Below are 13174 nucleotides of genomic sequence, written 5' to 3'. Positions count from 1 at the left end.
CATTTTCCTGCACATTGGGAACTTAGAATATTTTGGGAGAATCCCAGCCATTATATTTTCCAAAATCAACTTTTAGTTTGCTTTCCCTATGAATTATTTAGTCATGGCCACAGTTGGCATTATTTATATTGTTTAAATCTCAGTTCTCATTATAATAAAAAGTGCTGAAGCAAACAGTTGTGGAAACAACAGACTTAACTTACAACAAAAAGTTCGATCTGATCGGCAGATGCTGGGTGGCAATCTTCTTCTGGAGCTAAGGTGCATGGCTGACTGGGGTCAGTATTATCTGGTAACTCAGGGAATGACTGTTCTGTTTCACTATCATAGTTCTTGTCTGAGACATTGACTGCTATTTCAAGCTGTGTATAATAAATGGGAGTGATAAGGTAGAAAAAAAAAGTTTCTGAACAAAACACATTTTTAAAGTTGCACTATTCTTTCAGGGTCAGGATTTAGCCTGGTGTTTAGCACCATCCACTTTAGTTTCACTTTCTTTAAAGATTGACTTAACTTCATCAAGGAATGCAGATTTGTGGGGAAAAACAAAATACAAGTAATTAAAAATAAACCAACAAGTAAAGCAAAATCAAATTATTAAAAAATGTTTTAACTCTGTGTGTTATTACAGTTAATTGAATAAAAATTAATTTGCTATATAAACACAGAAAAGGTCAAGCAATTCCTATGAAACTCATGCACCATGTGATGATGTTCAGAGTAGCTAGATGTGGACTCGTAGCCATAGTTCCCAGTATGATAAATTCTCACTTTCGACGACACCAAGAGAGGATTTCTCCAAACGAAGGCAAGATGCCTCGCCAAACCAAGGTTAGGAAAGAAGGGAAAGGAAATTAAATTAAATAAGTGGGATAAATAGCAATAAAGAATGTTTAACAAATAATTATAGGCTTACAATCCAAAACTTCCATTTAAAACAATTTCCATCTCCAATTCAAGTTACAATGCAAGTAACTCATAGACATAAGAGATGGTAGTGTACGTAAAGAGATATTGCTGCTGGATGTGTAATCTAAAGACCCAGAATAATGCTCTGGGGGACCCAGGTTCAAATCCCACCGTGGCAGATGCTGGAAATGTTAAGGATATGATTGCACTGGAGGGGTGCAGAGGAGATTCACAGGGATGCTGCCTGGGATAGAACATTTAAGTAATGAAGAGAGGTTGGGTAGGCTTGGGTTATTTTCGTTTAAGCAGAGAAGATTGAGAGGCCACCTGATCAAGGTGTACAAAATTATGAGAGACATGGACAGAGTGGATAAGGACCAAACGTTTCCCTTAGTGTCAGTCACAAGGGGACATAGGTTCAAGGTGAGGGGCAGGAGGTTTAGGAAGAATGTGAGGAAAAACATTTTTAACAAGAGGGTTATGACAGTCTGGAATGCACTGCCTCGGAGGGTGGTAGAGACGAATTGTCTTACATCCTTTAAAAAGGACCTGGATGAGCACTTGACATGTCATAGCATTCAGGGCTATGGGCCAAGTGCTGGCAGATGCAACTAGGTGGAGATTCAGGTGTTTTTAACGTGTTGGTGTGGACTCGTTGGGCCAAAGAGCCTCTTCTGCGCTGTATGATTCTATGATAGCAAATTCCCATCTACTGTCCTTATCTAGTCTAGCCTGTATCTGGCTCCAGACGCACAATGTGGTTGACTCTTAACTGCCTTCTGAAATGGCCTAGCAAGCCACTCAGTTCAGGACAATTAGGGATGGACAATAAATGGTGGCCCATTCATCAATGGCCATATCCCATGAATGAATATTAAAAAAAAGCACAGGTATTACATTCAGCAAACTGTCTATTGTCAGTGCTGAGAGTGTGATTATTGCATCAAATTCAATGATTTACTCACTTAGGTACAGATTTTAAAGAGATAAAGATGTTTAGGCCACAGCCAAGAGCACTGAAAACTATTATTAGGACATTTAAAAGGAAGAATTGTGGGTGGGAGATAACCTTGAAAAAAGTCAAGAGGAGAACAAAGAGAATGATTCCTCAATTAAAGAATCTGACCTATTTATGATAGTTATTTTGTTTTAGAGCAGCACAGCCTTAAAAGTTGCCTCACAGAGGGCCCATAAGGAGCTGGATAACATCTATAATAGTGGGTTACTGCAGTTCAGAAGATTGGGGACAGACAGGGAACATGAGTTTAAGCTGTGTAAGGAGTAGGAGTAGGAACAGGAGCATATTGGCTGTTTGGAGGTTCTTTTGTTTTCCCAGACAATAGTAAATACACTTCTAGCTGGGGCCATGTGCTGACACTTGCCTTCAAAAGAGAATTGAACCAGGTTTTCAAGTAAAGGTCACATTATGTAAAAGGCAAGTGGAGTCTTGATAAAACCTGGTCCATGTGATCTCCTGGGCTGGTTTCAATCACCTACGGGAACGAGGGGGAAATTTTCCAGAGCATTATTCCCCCCCCACCCCCCTCCTCATTGGTTTTGGGTTCTTTGCCTTTCCTCAGGACATTGTAAGGTTGCTGGTGGGAGGAAGGATGAGGGGCCTTTTAGTGCAGGGAGCAGTATTTAACTGTGAAATTCCAGACATCATGAGGTGGGGATTGCTGTAGCAAAGACCAGGCATAGACATAACAGTCAAGTAGCCTTCTCCAGTGCTGCAAACCTTCACAGGTGTAGGGAATTCAATATATTTGGGGCAACATGGTGGCACAGTGGCTAGAACTGGTACCTCAAGCTCCAGGAACCCAGTTCAATTCCCGACTTGGGTCACTGTCTGCGTGGAGTTTACAGAATCCCCCCGTGTGTGCGTGGGCTTCCACCAGTTTCCTCCCACAGTCCAAAGATGTGAGGGTTAGGTTGATTGGCCATGCTAAAGTGCCCCTTAGTGTTCCAGGATACATAGGTTAGAGGGATTAGCGGGGTAAATGTGTGCAGTTATGGAGACAGGGCCTGGGTGGGATTATTGTTGGTGCAGACTTGATGGGCCAAATGGCCTCCTTCTGCATTGTAGGGATTCTATGATATTCATTAGAATACATTTCCGCTGCAAAACAGCAGCAGCAGACAAAAAATGTCAAGAAATTCAAACCATCAGTTCAGTGGAAAAGTTAATGGAATTTGATAAACATAGCAAAGATCATTTCTCTAAAATACTTTGGTGAAACCAGTGAATCAGAAATGTAATGAAAGTCAAAGAGAGATACAACAAAATGAACAAAAGGGCCTTCTAAAATAAAATGCAACTTGTCTTGAAACTAAACATAATTTGTCAATTCTTTACATAAGAGATAGAGTGTATTGGAACTTTGGTTAAACCCACACAATTTGATACCCCCCAGACATGTTGAACATCAATGGCAGTCATGCAGTAGTGTTGATGCACTCATGAAGCATTTTGGAATCTCTTCATAGTTGTGAATAGAATGAAGTAGCTAGGCTGCCACATATGCCCATGGCTGTAAAGTGGTACTGGCTGAACCTCTGGGATAGCTCGATTACAGACCTGCCCAACCACAGGAGTTAAATGGATTAATGGGTCTCAATCAGCTTGGGGGCCTTTAAAGTGAGCTATCAGTAGTTTCTACTGAAATGAACTGGGGGCCACTCAGCATACAAACAAACTGTAGTAATCTTTAATAAGCACCAATAGAAAAGTTTGGACTAGAATTGAGAATCAAAAACACTATCATTTAAGTAATGGAAATAGGCAGCAAGTTTGGCAAGAGCTGCCAGATGCACCAAAACACTATTCAACTGTCTTTTTTAAACTACACAATAGCTATAACCTTTTATCAAAAATGAAAATGCTCAGCCTAAGAAGGGCTATTCATAAAGATGTCTAAAACAGCACATGTCTAAACATTTAATGCTGTACCTCTTCCATGGTTTCCTCCACTTGAGTTTGAACAGGTTCAGGAGATCTTAGGCTGATTGGTACAAAGGCTGGTGCTTTATTGACCTCCTCAGGATTGATGAGGTAGATGTCGTCATCTTCTACCAGTTCAGGTTCATCATCATCATCATCTTCTTCCTGGGATGCTCTCAATGTCACAAGTCTCATCTTTGATACTCCCTGACCTTTCCTGGTAGTCTTAGTTTGCATATCCTTCTTATTAACGCCTTTGCTGACTTTGGGTTTAGCTTTTTGAGATCGTGCACGTCTACTCCTGTTCTTATCCTCATTTTCTCCCTCTGATATTAATGTAGAGCTAGTTGATGGTTTCTGTTCTGCCGTGGATTTATAAAATGCTGTAGGTCGGGGCTGCCTTCCAGACCTATAAAAGAAACAGTTTTACTTTTTTGTTTCAAGTAACAGTATCCAAAAAATATTTTAATGCCATTAATTAATTGTAAGATCAACCAAGACCAGTTTCAGGCCAGGGACAACGTAATACTTTCATTGGCTCTTCCACCTTCTAATTTTACTTACAATATTATGCCATTCATAATATAGTATGGAGATGGCACTCATAACGCTTTCACCAAAATTATAATTCCTTTTACATCAATCAAGCACTTTAATTGATTCAAACTTATTTGCCTGAGGAGGCTACCACTATGAGGATGAAAGTTGATTAGATGTACTGACAATATTCTTACCTCAATTTGATGAAAGACTGCACCACAAGTGACAAGAACTAACTTGTAACTCAACGCAACAGCCATTCTTCATGTCAATGTACCGGTACAGAAATCATTGCCAATCCAGATTCTGTCCTCAAAGAGTTCCTTGCACATTAGTTTAGAAGTAGGCACTGGTCAATGATCAAGTAAGCATTCCTTCACCGTTTTCTCCCCCTCAATTTAGGGGCACTAAGGCCAATGGTAACATTCCCACTGCCATTCTAGCTGAGATCAGCTAAAGAAACTCAGGCAGGAATCAAAACAGACATCATCCTTATCTCTTATGATGGAATGTCAAATTAAATGATATGCTTTCTCACTGATAACGAGACATTCATTAGATAAATAGAACAGATAAATCTTTTGACAGCCTAGTCATTACGGAGGTCTTAAATTCCAAATCTTCCTTTACACTAGCATACAAGTGACTAAAACAGTCCATCCTAGCCCCTTTTTCGTAATACAATACCTAGTTGGTTTGCTTGTAATATTTTCTTGAATAGAATCCAACTTTAAACGTTCATTTTCATTCTGACTGTCACACTCCAACGTCCCTTCTGATTGCTGGGCTTTGTTAGAATCCCAGCAGCCTTTTCTCGATGTCTCAGTATCCAAAGCAATAATAGTTTGTCTCTGTAATTCCACAGAATTTGAGGGTACAGGAGCTGCCTTGGGAGACTGTACTTTTGACTGAAAACCAAAGTACAAACACAATTTTATAATTGGACAAATGTGTAAGTTTGGAACCAAAATAAGTAGAACAGTACTAGGAAATTCATATTTCCCATTTTGACACATTGTTTCCTATTTGAGTGAAATACAGTAAGAGTAAATGAAAAAACAGTAATGAAATACATATTATTTTACCGCATTTTGAGTTTAATGCATTTCATTTCAGCTTTTCAATTATGGAACTGTACAAACATCTGGTTTGAGATTCTAACAGCTTAAATACAGATTATCTAAGTGCTATAATTGGCTGGCTTTATAGTGAAAGTAGCCTCTTGTGTAAATTAAGACAGCATAAATTTGAGTTTACTTGAGAGGTTGTTCTGAGCACCACATGTGGCATACAGCTGGAGAACGTAGGAGTTAACCATAGAGTGAGTTTACAGTAAGGTGTAGTTGACCTTTCATAAAACAGGCTAAATAATTAAGTTAATGCCTGACTTTCTTTAAACTTTTAAGAGCAATCCATATAGGAGGAAAGAAGAGAAAATAACTGAAGCCTGACTGTGAAAATGCCTGCACCGGATACTTCCAATATCTTGGAACATTGCACCTACAGGATGCATCTGTTTTAACCTCAAATTATCTTGTGCTAGAGGAGGTAAGGACACTCTGGTTCATAAGGAATCTGAAGTATACCTGAACTGCATATTATAGATGATCAGGCACCTGGGCAAGACAGTTGGTTAGGAATGGAAGCAGACAATATGCCATCACAGAAGGAGGATGAAATACAAGGTACATAGATTCTGTGCTTGCGCTTAAGTGGTAGGCAAATAGTTAGCACTGAACTGCTCTTAAAACTCAATTGAAATGAACACCTCCAAGCAAATGATGATAGATCATATGGATATTGGCACTGTGAACACGATATTAATACATCAACCAAATTAGAAACTTGACCCACAGCAGGTAAAACTTCAGAGGGCTGAGGCTGGTTTTCAAAATGTGCAGCCAAATACAACATGGAATTTATTGTGGAGAAATGTGTCGACAGGAAGTGTAAGTATAAAATTGATGGAAAAATACTGAAGTGTATGCTGGAACGTCATTTCATGAAAGTATGAAAGGTAGATAAAATTAGAAATAGGATAATAGCACGAATAAGGGCATTGATGTTAAGGAGAAGTGGTCATAATAAATTTGAGATGGCAATAGTAAGACCACAATTAAATTGCTGCATTCAGTTTCAGGTGGCATTATAGAAATAGCATTAAAACCAGATAGCAAACAGTAGAGATTCATCAAAACGATACCAGGAATGAGTGGCTTTTAAATATACCTGAGATACTGGAACGAGTGATTCATTGGCTCCCCCTGATGGATCCTGCACTGCATCCTGCTGGATGGGAATTTCATCAGATATCACAGTATCTACAGTTTTTGCTTCTGGAGCAGAGCCAGCATTAGATCCAAGATTAATAGCTTCACTACCAATGCTTCCTTCAGTAATGGGGCTATTTGGACTCAGTGTTGGGACCTCTCTGGCTGTAATAGCTTTCTCTTGAACTGCAACCATCTTTCTTTCATCAGTTGACACATCTTTCTTTACAATTGCTTTTCCTAAATTTGGCTTAGGCTTCTGGAATCGGCTCCGTGCTGCTGGGCCTGGTTTTGTTCTGGGTTCCTTTGGTTTCTCCACTGAACTGAAGCAGAAAGAAATATTAATATATAAAATCCAAATCCGACATCTTTAAACTGTAACTTTATTTAACTCTGTCCAACCTTGAACATTTTACACTGTAGAATGGGTTTCAAAATACACAGACTCAATTCTTCCTCAAAACCTCACAAATAGCCCACAAAAAATTAAAATATTGAAAGAATGGTCACACTCATGCATAATTCAGAGCTTGATTGGAAGACTAGCAAACATGGAAATGACAATCCACGAGAGGCTGCTCCTAGGATCACATATTCAATATCTCCCATGCCTATTGCTTCAATTCTAATCACAAATTTCACCACCAATCTCCCAAACAAGCAATTCCTCCAGAGACAGAGGCCGAGGCCATGATTCTCCCATCCTGACCTGCTAATTTTTTGGTGGATCAGGCCAGGAGAATCACACATGCACCAAGTCGCGGGATTTATGCATGCATTCCTGATGCATGTGCATCTCCCAGTGACGAGATATCTGGCGCAATCGGAATCACACTGGAAACTGGCAGGAACAGCAATATTATTTAAATGTGATTATTGGGGCTGGGACTGAATTCTCCAGACTCAATAGAATCTCCCACCTTGCCAGTATAATTTCAATCTTACTGGGTTTACAGTAGCTCCCCACTTTCGGGAACTAGTGGGAGACCCCGCTGGAGTGAAGGAGAGGCAATTGAGGTCGGGTCGGGTGGCAGAGGGATTGGCATTGGTCAGCGCCAAAGGGCAATCAGTGGGAGTTGGGGGGTCCCAATGCAGAGTGGCAGTAGGATCTGGTCAGGCCTGGAGGGAGGCCAGCAATCAGGGGTGGACATCTGCTAGGTTTTGGTGGGGGGGGATCTGCCTCCTATGGTGGAGGTAGGGCTGGAGATCAGGGCTGGCACATGTGCAGAGTTCCAGAACTGACAGACTCTGCCACGAATAGGCCCCACCTCCCTGGCCTTTTAATGACACTCACAATTGTGATCTCTGCATTGCACAAGTTTGGGAGATTTGAGTCTGAACTCCCACTGAAAAAAAAAACTGTGAAAATTAGAACTTTTTTGTGAAAATTAGAACTTTTTTGGGAGAATCACTCCCAGAATCTATGACTGGTGCAGCAAGGGTGGGAGGGAGGGAATTTGTGACTCGAGGTTATCGGGCAGTGCATAAGTTGCTACATAGTGAGTTTTCTTTCATCCTGTTCAAATATATTTTGCAATTACTTCCATTACAATGCAAGAAAATGCAGAAGCTTGGATGATAACTAAGTAAAACACATAATTCATGGTAATTTTTTGTATGCTAACTCAGAAATGCTGTATCAAGAATATTCATTCCCCTTCAATCAATCCTGATTGTTTTTCAATCCACAAAACAGCTCAGTTTCACAGGTACTTAGTTATGGTCTGAGCAAGAACTGAGGAGGAGGAGGCAGGGAGCAGCAGGGGTGCAGAGGGAGGCTGTGAGCCAGGAGGACAGGGAGGGAGGTGGCAAGTCAGAGGGACAGGGAGGAAAAATAACTCAATAACCATTGTCTTCATTTTGGCTAAGATCAAGTGTAGTATCGACATGCTGTGCTTGGTTGAAGTCATTAGGTTACATTTCAGCTTCATTTGAAGCAATTTTTAAAAGCGGCATCCTGGCCTTCTGGCTAAGATGCAAATGGGATCAAGCCTTGGAGAAAGAGCAATGCCTACTCCAGTCAGCTTGGATCATGTAGATCAAGCCCAAGACAGGGGGCGAGAGCCTTGTCTTGTCAGATTGGATCGGAAATGTCTCAACTTGTTGAGACTCTGAATTGGACTTGATTGGCTTGAACTGGAATAAAAAAAAGAAACTGGGATTTATGTTGGCATTCAGTGTAATGGTTATTCATCATATCTGTCAAATGTATCCAAGTCAGCTGGAGAATGTATCAAGTGAAAACTGAGGAAATGCAGGTAAAATATTTTCAGACTGGGAGAGGAAAGAAATAAAAGAACATGTGGCCAAGATGCTTCAATTTGTGTCCTTCTCATAAGTGGTTAGAGATCAACAGAATGACCAGAAAGTTTATTACTCAGTTCCCCAAAAGGAGAATGAGAGCACAGTGTACAAAATAAGAAATGGGCTGGCCGTATCCAAGGTGAGGAAGGGCCTCATAAACATAGCTCTTTGAAAGCACTTTTAATTAATACTACACCCATGCTCTTTCCCCATAACTCTGCAATTTTTTTTCTTTTCAAATATTTGTCAAATATTTCAACCCTGTCATTGAAGCTTCTCTTAGTTTGCTCTCCCAAAACCCTTCATGAACTTAAACAGCTGTGAAGCTAATACTGAATATTACAGCATGTATGTGCACACCACAATCGGGAAACTGGTGAAGGAACTCAAACATGGGACAAGCTCCCTTTGCAAGAACTGCCATACATATTGTTACATATTACAGTAATTTACACTTTGGGCAAGTTCCTCAGCAATCAATTTATCTCAGATGTCACTGACTTCATTCATACCAGCTGGAATTATTTTCCTGATTGCATGTTCCATTTCCCAAATTCCATACTCCACAGCTTCCTATTGAATGTCATTGCTTGATTCAATCATTCACGTGTGACCTAAAGCTGCATCAGCCACACTGAACACACCAGAGATGTGGTGCACACTACCAGAGCCAACCATGCAGCAACTTGTTTTGGCTGTAACTAACTTCCATAAACAGCTCCTTGTGACTGTCTGATTTTTGTTTCATTGTGTCAAATAATTGGAATCTGAGATGTGAACTTTGTACGTTCTCCCTGTGTCTGTTTGCTTCCACCGGGCACTCTAGTTTACTCCCACACTCCAAAGATGTACGGGTTAGATTGACTGGTCATGGAAAATTGTCCCTTAGTGTCAGGGTGATTGGCAGTGTAAATAGAGGGGGTTATGGGGATAGAGCCTTGGTGCGGCCTCAATGGGCCGAATGGCCTCCTTCTGCACTGTAGGAATTCTATGATTCTATGAAAGCAAAAAGACAAGAAAATTCAATGTATTACCGTGATTCAGGGTCGGAATCTTGTCTTTTACTTGCTAATATCTCCTCAGTTACGATTTTATCAGCTTCTACTGTTTCGGGCATTGGTGCAGTACTGACCTCCTATACATAAGTAAAAGCAATTCCAGGTTATACTGAATTTGGAAAAAAAAAAGCAATTGAAAAAAACACAGATTAATTTTGCTAAGCTCACAAGCCCTTTCCTGATGTCAAAATAATTGTGGAGTTTAGTCTTAACATGTAAATGTCACTAAGACATCCGTGCCAGATGAACAGTGATGTAGTCAAGTTATAATCCCTTTAGGGATCCCAAACAAACTAACCAAGTTCAAAATTGACATCAGGACCTGTTGTTCACGGGGGTTACGTTTCTGCAAAAACTCAAATGGAGAAATTGTGAACAACAAACAATTGACAAAGTCAATTAGATAGGTTCCAGCCATCCTAAATTTTGATATGTATAAAGGGATCAAAGGCAATAAAAACTATGGGCGGGATTTATCAGTCCCTCCTGCCAAAGGATCTTCCAGTCTCATCAATGGGCATTCAAATGGATGACTTCATCCACCATGGGAAAAACTCACCACAGTGGGGCTGGAAAATCTCGGTATATGTTTTAATAACTACTCTGCTCCAATTGAGAGCAGTTTGAAATGAGAATTTCAATTCTAAAACTGAGAGGTGAAGAGAGCCAAATTCTGGTGCAGAGAGGTGGATTCTTAGCATTATTACAGTTTATTGGGGCAGCACAGTAGCACAGTGGTTAGCACTGCTGCTTCACAGCTCCAAGGACCTGGGTTCGATTCCCAGCTTGGGTCACTGTCTGTGTGGAGTTTGCACATTCTCCTCATGTCTATGTGGGTTTCCTCTGGGTGCTCCGGTTTCCTCCCAAAGTCCAAAGGTGTGCAGGGTAGGTTGATTGGCCATGCTAAATTTGTCCCTTAGTGTCCTGAGATGCATAGGTGAGAGGGATTAGCAGGTAAGGGATTGGGGGGGGGGGGGGAATAGGGCCTGGGTTGGATTGTGGTCGGTGCAGACTCAATGGGCCAAATGGCCTCTTTCTGCACTGTAGGGTTTCTATGATTATTAGAAGCAGATTATAATCTCAGCTGCTTCTTCAAAATAGTAGGGAAAACATTTTACAGCGCACACAATGATTATTTTTAAAATAAGGATACCAGCAAAAAAAGAGAAATAGTTGATGTCAGTCCCCAAAGTTTCCTGTATACTTAAATACTATTAAAAGACAACAAAAAACAGAAACTGCCAGAAAATCTCAGCAAGTCTGACAGCATCTGTGGAGAGAATAAAGCCAATATTGAGAGTCTGGATGACACTTCATCAGAACTAAATATATTATACACACCTTTTCTGACACTTCATAATTCATGTCCTCAGAAGATTTATCATCAGGAGCATCTTGTTCTTGAGCAGGTGATTCTTCCACTTTGTCACTGGTGTCTTCCTTTGCATCATCATGAAATGCCAGAGCTTCTGAAGCAGATTGATCACTCCCTTTCCCACCTGCTCTTTTCCTTCTAATCCCTTTTAAATTGGGTTTAGGTTTCTGGAGACGAGCATTCTGTGATTTCTTAGCATTTTCTGTGGTGACTGGTGGGGTTGTTTCTGATGGTGCTACACCTTCATGGTCACTGAAACAAATATTTAGACATCAGAATAATTTCAAAATCAAATTCAGAAATTTAGAATGCAATCAATTTTTAAGATTCCTACTACACCACAAGCATTGAGTAATTTAAGTTGGAAAAACAGAGTAGAATTCTAAGGAATAGTTCTAATTGACAAGTAGTTTCCGGCTACAAACCTCCACTTTTACCTTATTTTGGTTTTTTTTTGCTCACCAAAATGAGGATTTCTGTTCTGCAAATGGTGTTGTTTCTACATTAAACACCATGGCCAGAATTTTCGGAATGGGCAAGAGGCGGACATTGGAAACATCCGTTAATCTTGGGCGGGATTTTAATGTTTCAGGACAAGCAAGGCCGTAAAATCCTGCCCCAAATGTCAAAATGAAGCACTCCCAGTGCAAATATAAAGCTCTGTGCAAACAGTGACTTAACCACAACCACAGGAAAGCATTCGTTATACCATGGTGATTTGTCAATTTTTCACTGCACCCAAGTTCTTATAAGAGCATTATTTTGGAAAAGGCTTCATTCTTGAATTTTGTTTTAACCTTGTGTTTCTGCAGAACATATTATTTGCATTGTTTTGTTTTCTGAAATTATCATTTCAAGTTTACTATATTTCACTGGTAATCCAATACACGTAACTTTTCCTCGGATACATTACTTAAACTTAAGAACCTAAGCTTATCAAGGTGCAACACTGAGACACTGAGCACGAACCCTCATTGCTCATCTTGCACTGCCCGAGACCTTGGCTTCCTTATGTTGCACCAAGAAATGCATTGCGTATTCCAGGCTTAAAGCGTTTGCACTTGTAGCAGACAAATGTACAAATATAATTTTAGTTAACCAGGATGACAACACTATGCCTCCCAAATCATTTTCTTAAATTTACTTATCATGAGGGCCCACATATAGTTGTGCCACAGCAAGTGGGCTTTCAGGCTTGCACCCAGTCCCCAGTTCAGAGGACAGGTGAATGGACAGGCAACAAAGTTATCAAAAAGACACGTAACTTTTACTTTAAACAGAAAGACAATTCCCGGGATGGAGGGTCAACTTTGGGAACAGCCAGGAGACCCCAAAACTGCAGTTTTAAAAGTACTACGTAAGCACAGATTACCTTAAGGATTTATCATCATCACACTCCTCTTTTCTCTCGATTTCTGAAGACTGTTTATTTTCAAAGGTTTCTTGCTGAATTGATACTTCGCCACTAACCAGATGGCATTCATCTTCACCTTCTGCATTGTGCTCCCCAACACTGTCATCTTGACCAGAATTCGAAGTTGAAGATTTCTGAATGCCTATCCAAATTGTACACCCAATAAAAATTACATGTCTCAACTGTTGTCAGAAAAATACATTTTGTGCTTACTCAACTTCAAATTCATATCAGTCAGCTTCCCTTCAGGCAATATGTATAGTTGTAAAAATCTGTTTGCTGCAGTGGCACAACAGAATTGAGTTCAAACATACTGTTTTTAGTACTTGCTGTTCCATAATTTTTTATTCTAATTGTGTTGTA

The 13174-nt window shown here is 40.2% G+C and overlaps 1 protein-coding gene across 3 annotated transcripts in view; it reads right to left on the bottom strand.

Moving 5' to 3' along the window:
• The window catches only part of LOC145343199 (uncharacterized), a 66780-nt gene that overhangs the window by 30522 nt on the left and 23084 nt on the right, over positions 1-13174 (bottom strand). For 2 of the 3 annotated variants that reach the window (XM_080189230.1, XM_080189231.1), the window contains exons 12-18: positions 12770-12953; positions 11364-11649; positions 9999-10099; positions 6620-6983; positions 5078-5298; positions 3860-4259; positions 204-362 (exon numbers count right to left, since the gene is read on the bottom strand). In XM_080189230.1, the coding sequence (XP_080045356.1) occupies positions 204-362; positions 3860-4259; positions 5078-5298; positions 6620-6983; positions 9999-10099; positions 11364-11649; positions 12770-12953 (1715 nt within the window). The remainder of the gene's footprint in view (positions 1-203; positions 363-3859; positions 4260-5077; positions 5299-6619; positions 6984-9998; positions 10100-11363; positions 11650-12769; positions 12954-13174) is intronic. The other variant, XM_080189232.1, reaches the window with a different exon arrangement.

This window comes from Carcharhinus amblyrhynchos, chromosome 5, assembly GCF_965287045.1.
Source record: "Carcharhinus amblyrhynchos chromosome 5, sCarAmb.v2.hapA, whole genome shotgun sequence".
In the NCBI taxonomy this organism is placed as follows: domain Eukaryota; kingdom Metazoa; phylum Chordata; class Chondrichthyes; order Carcharhiniformes; family Carcharhinidae; genus Carcharhinus; species Carcharhinus amblyrhynchos.
This window is presented reverse-complemented; position numbering and strand designations above follow the sequence as displayed.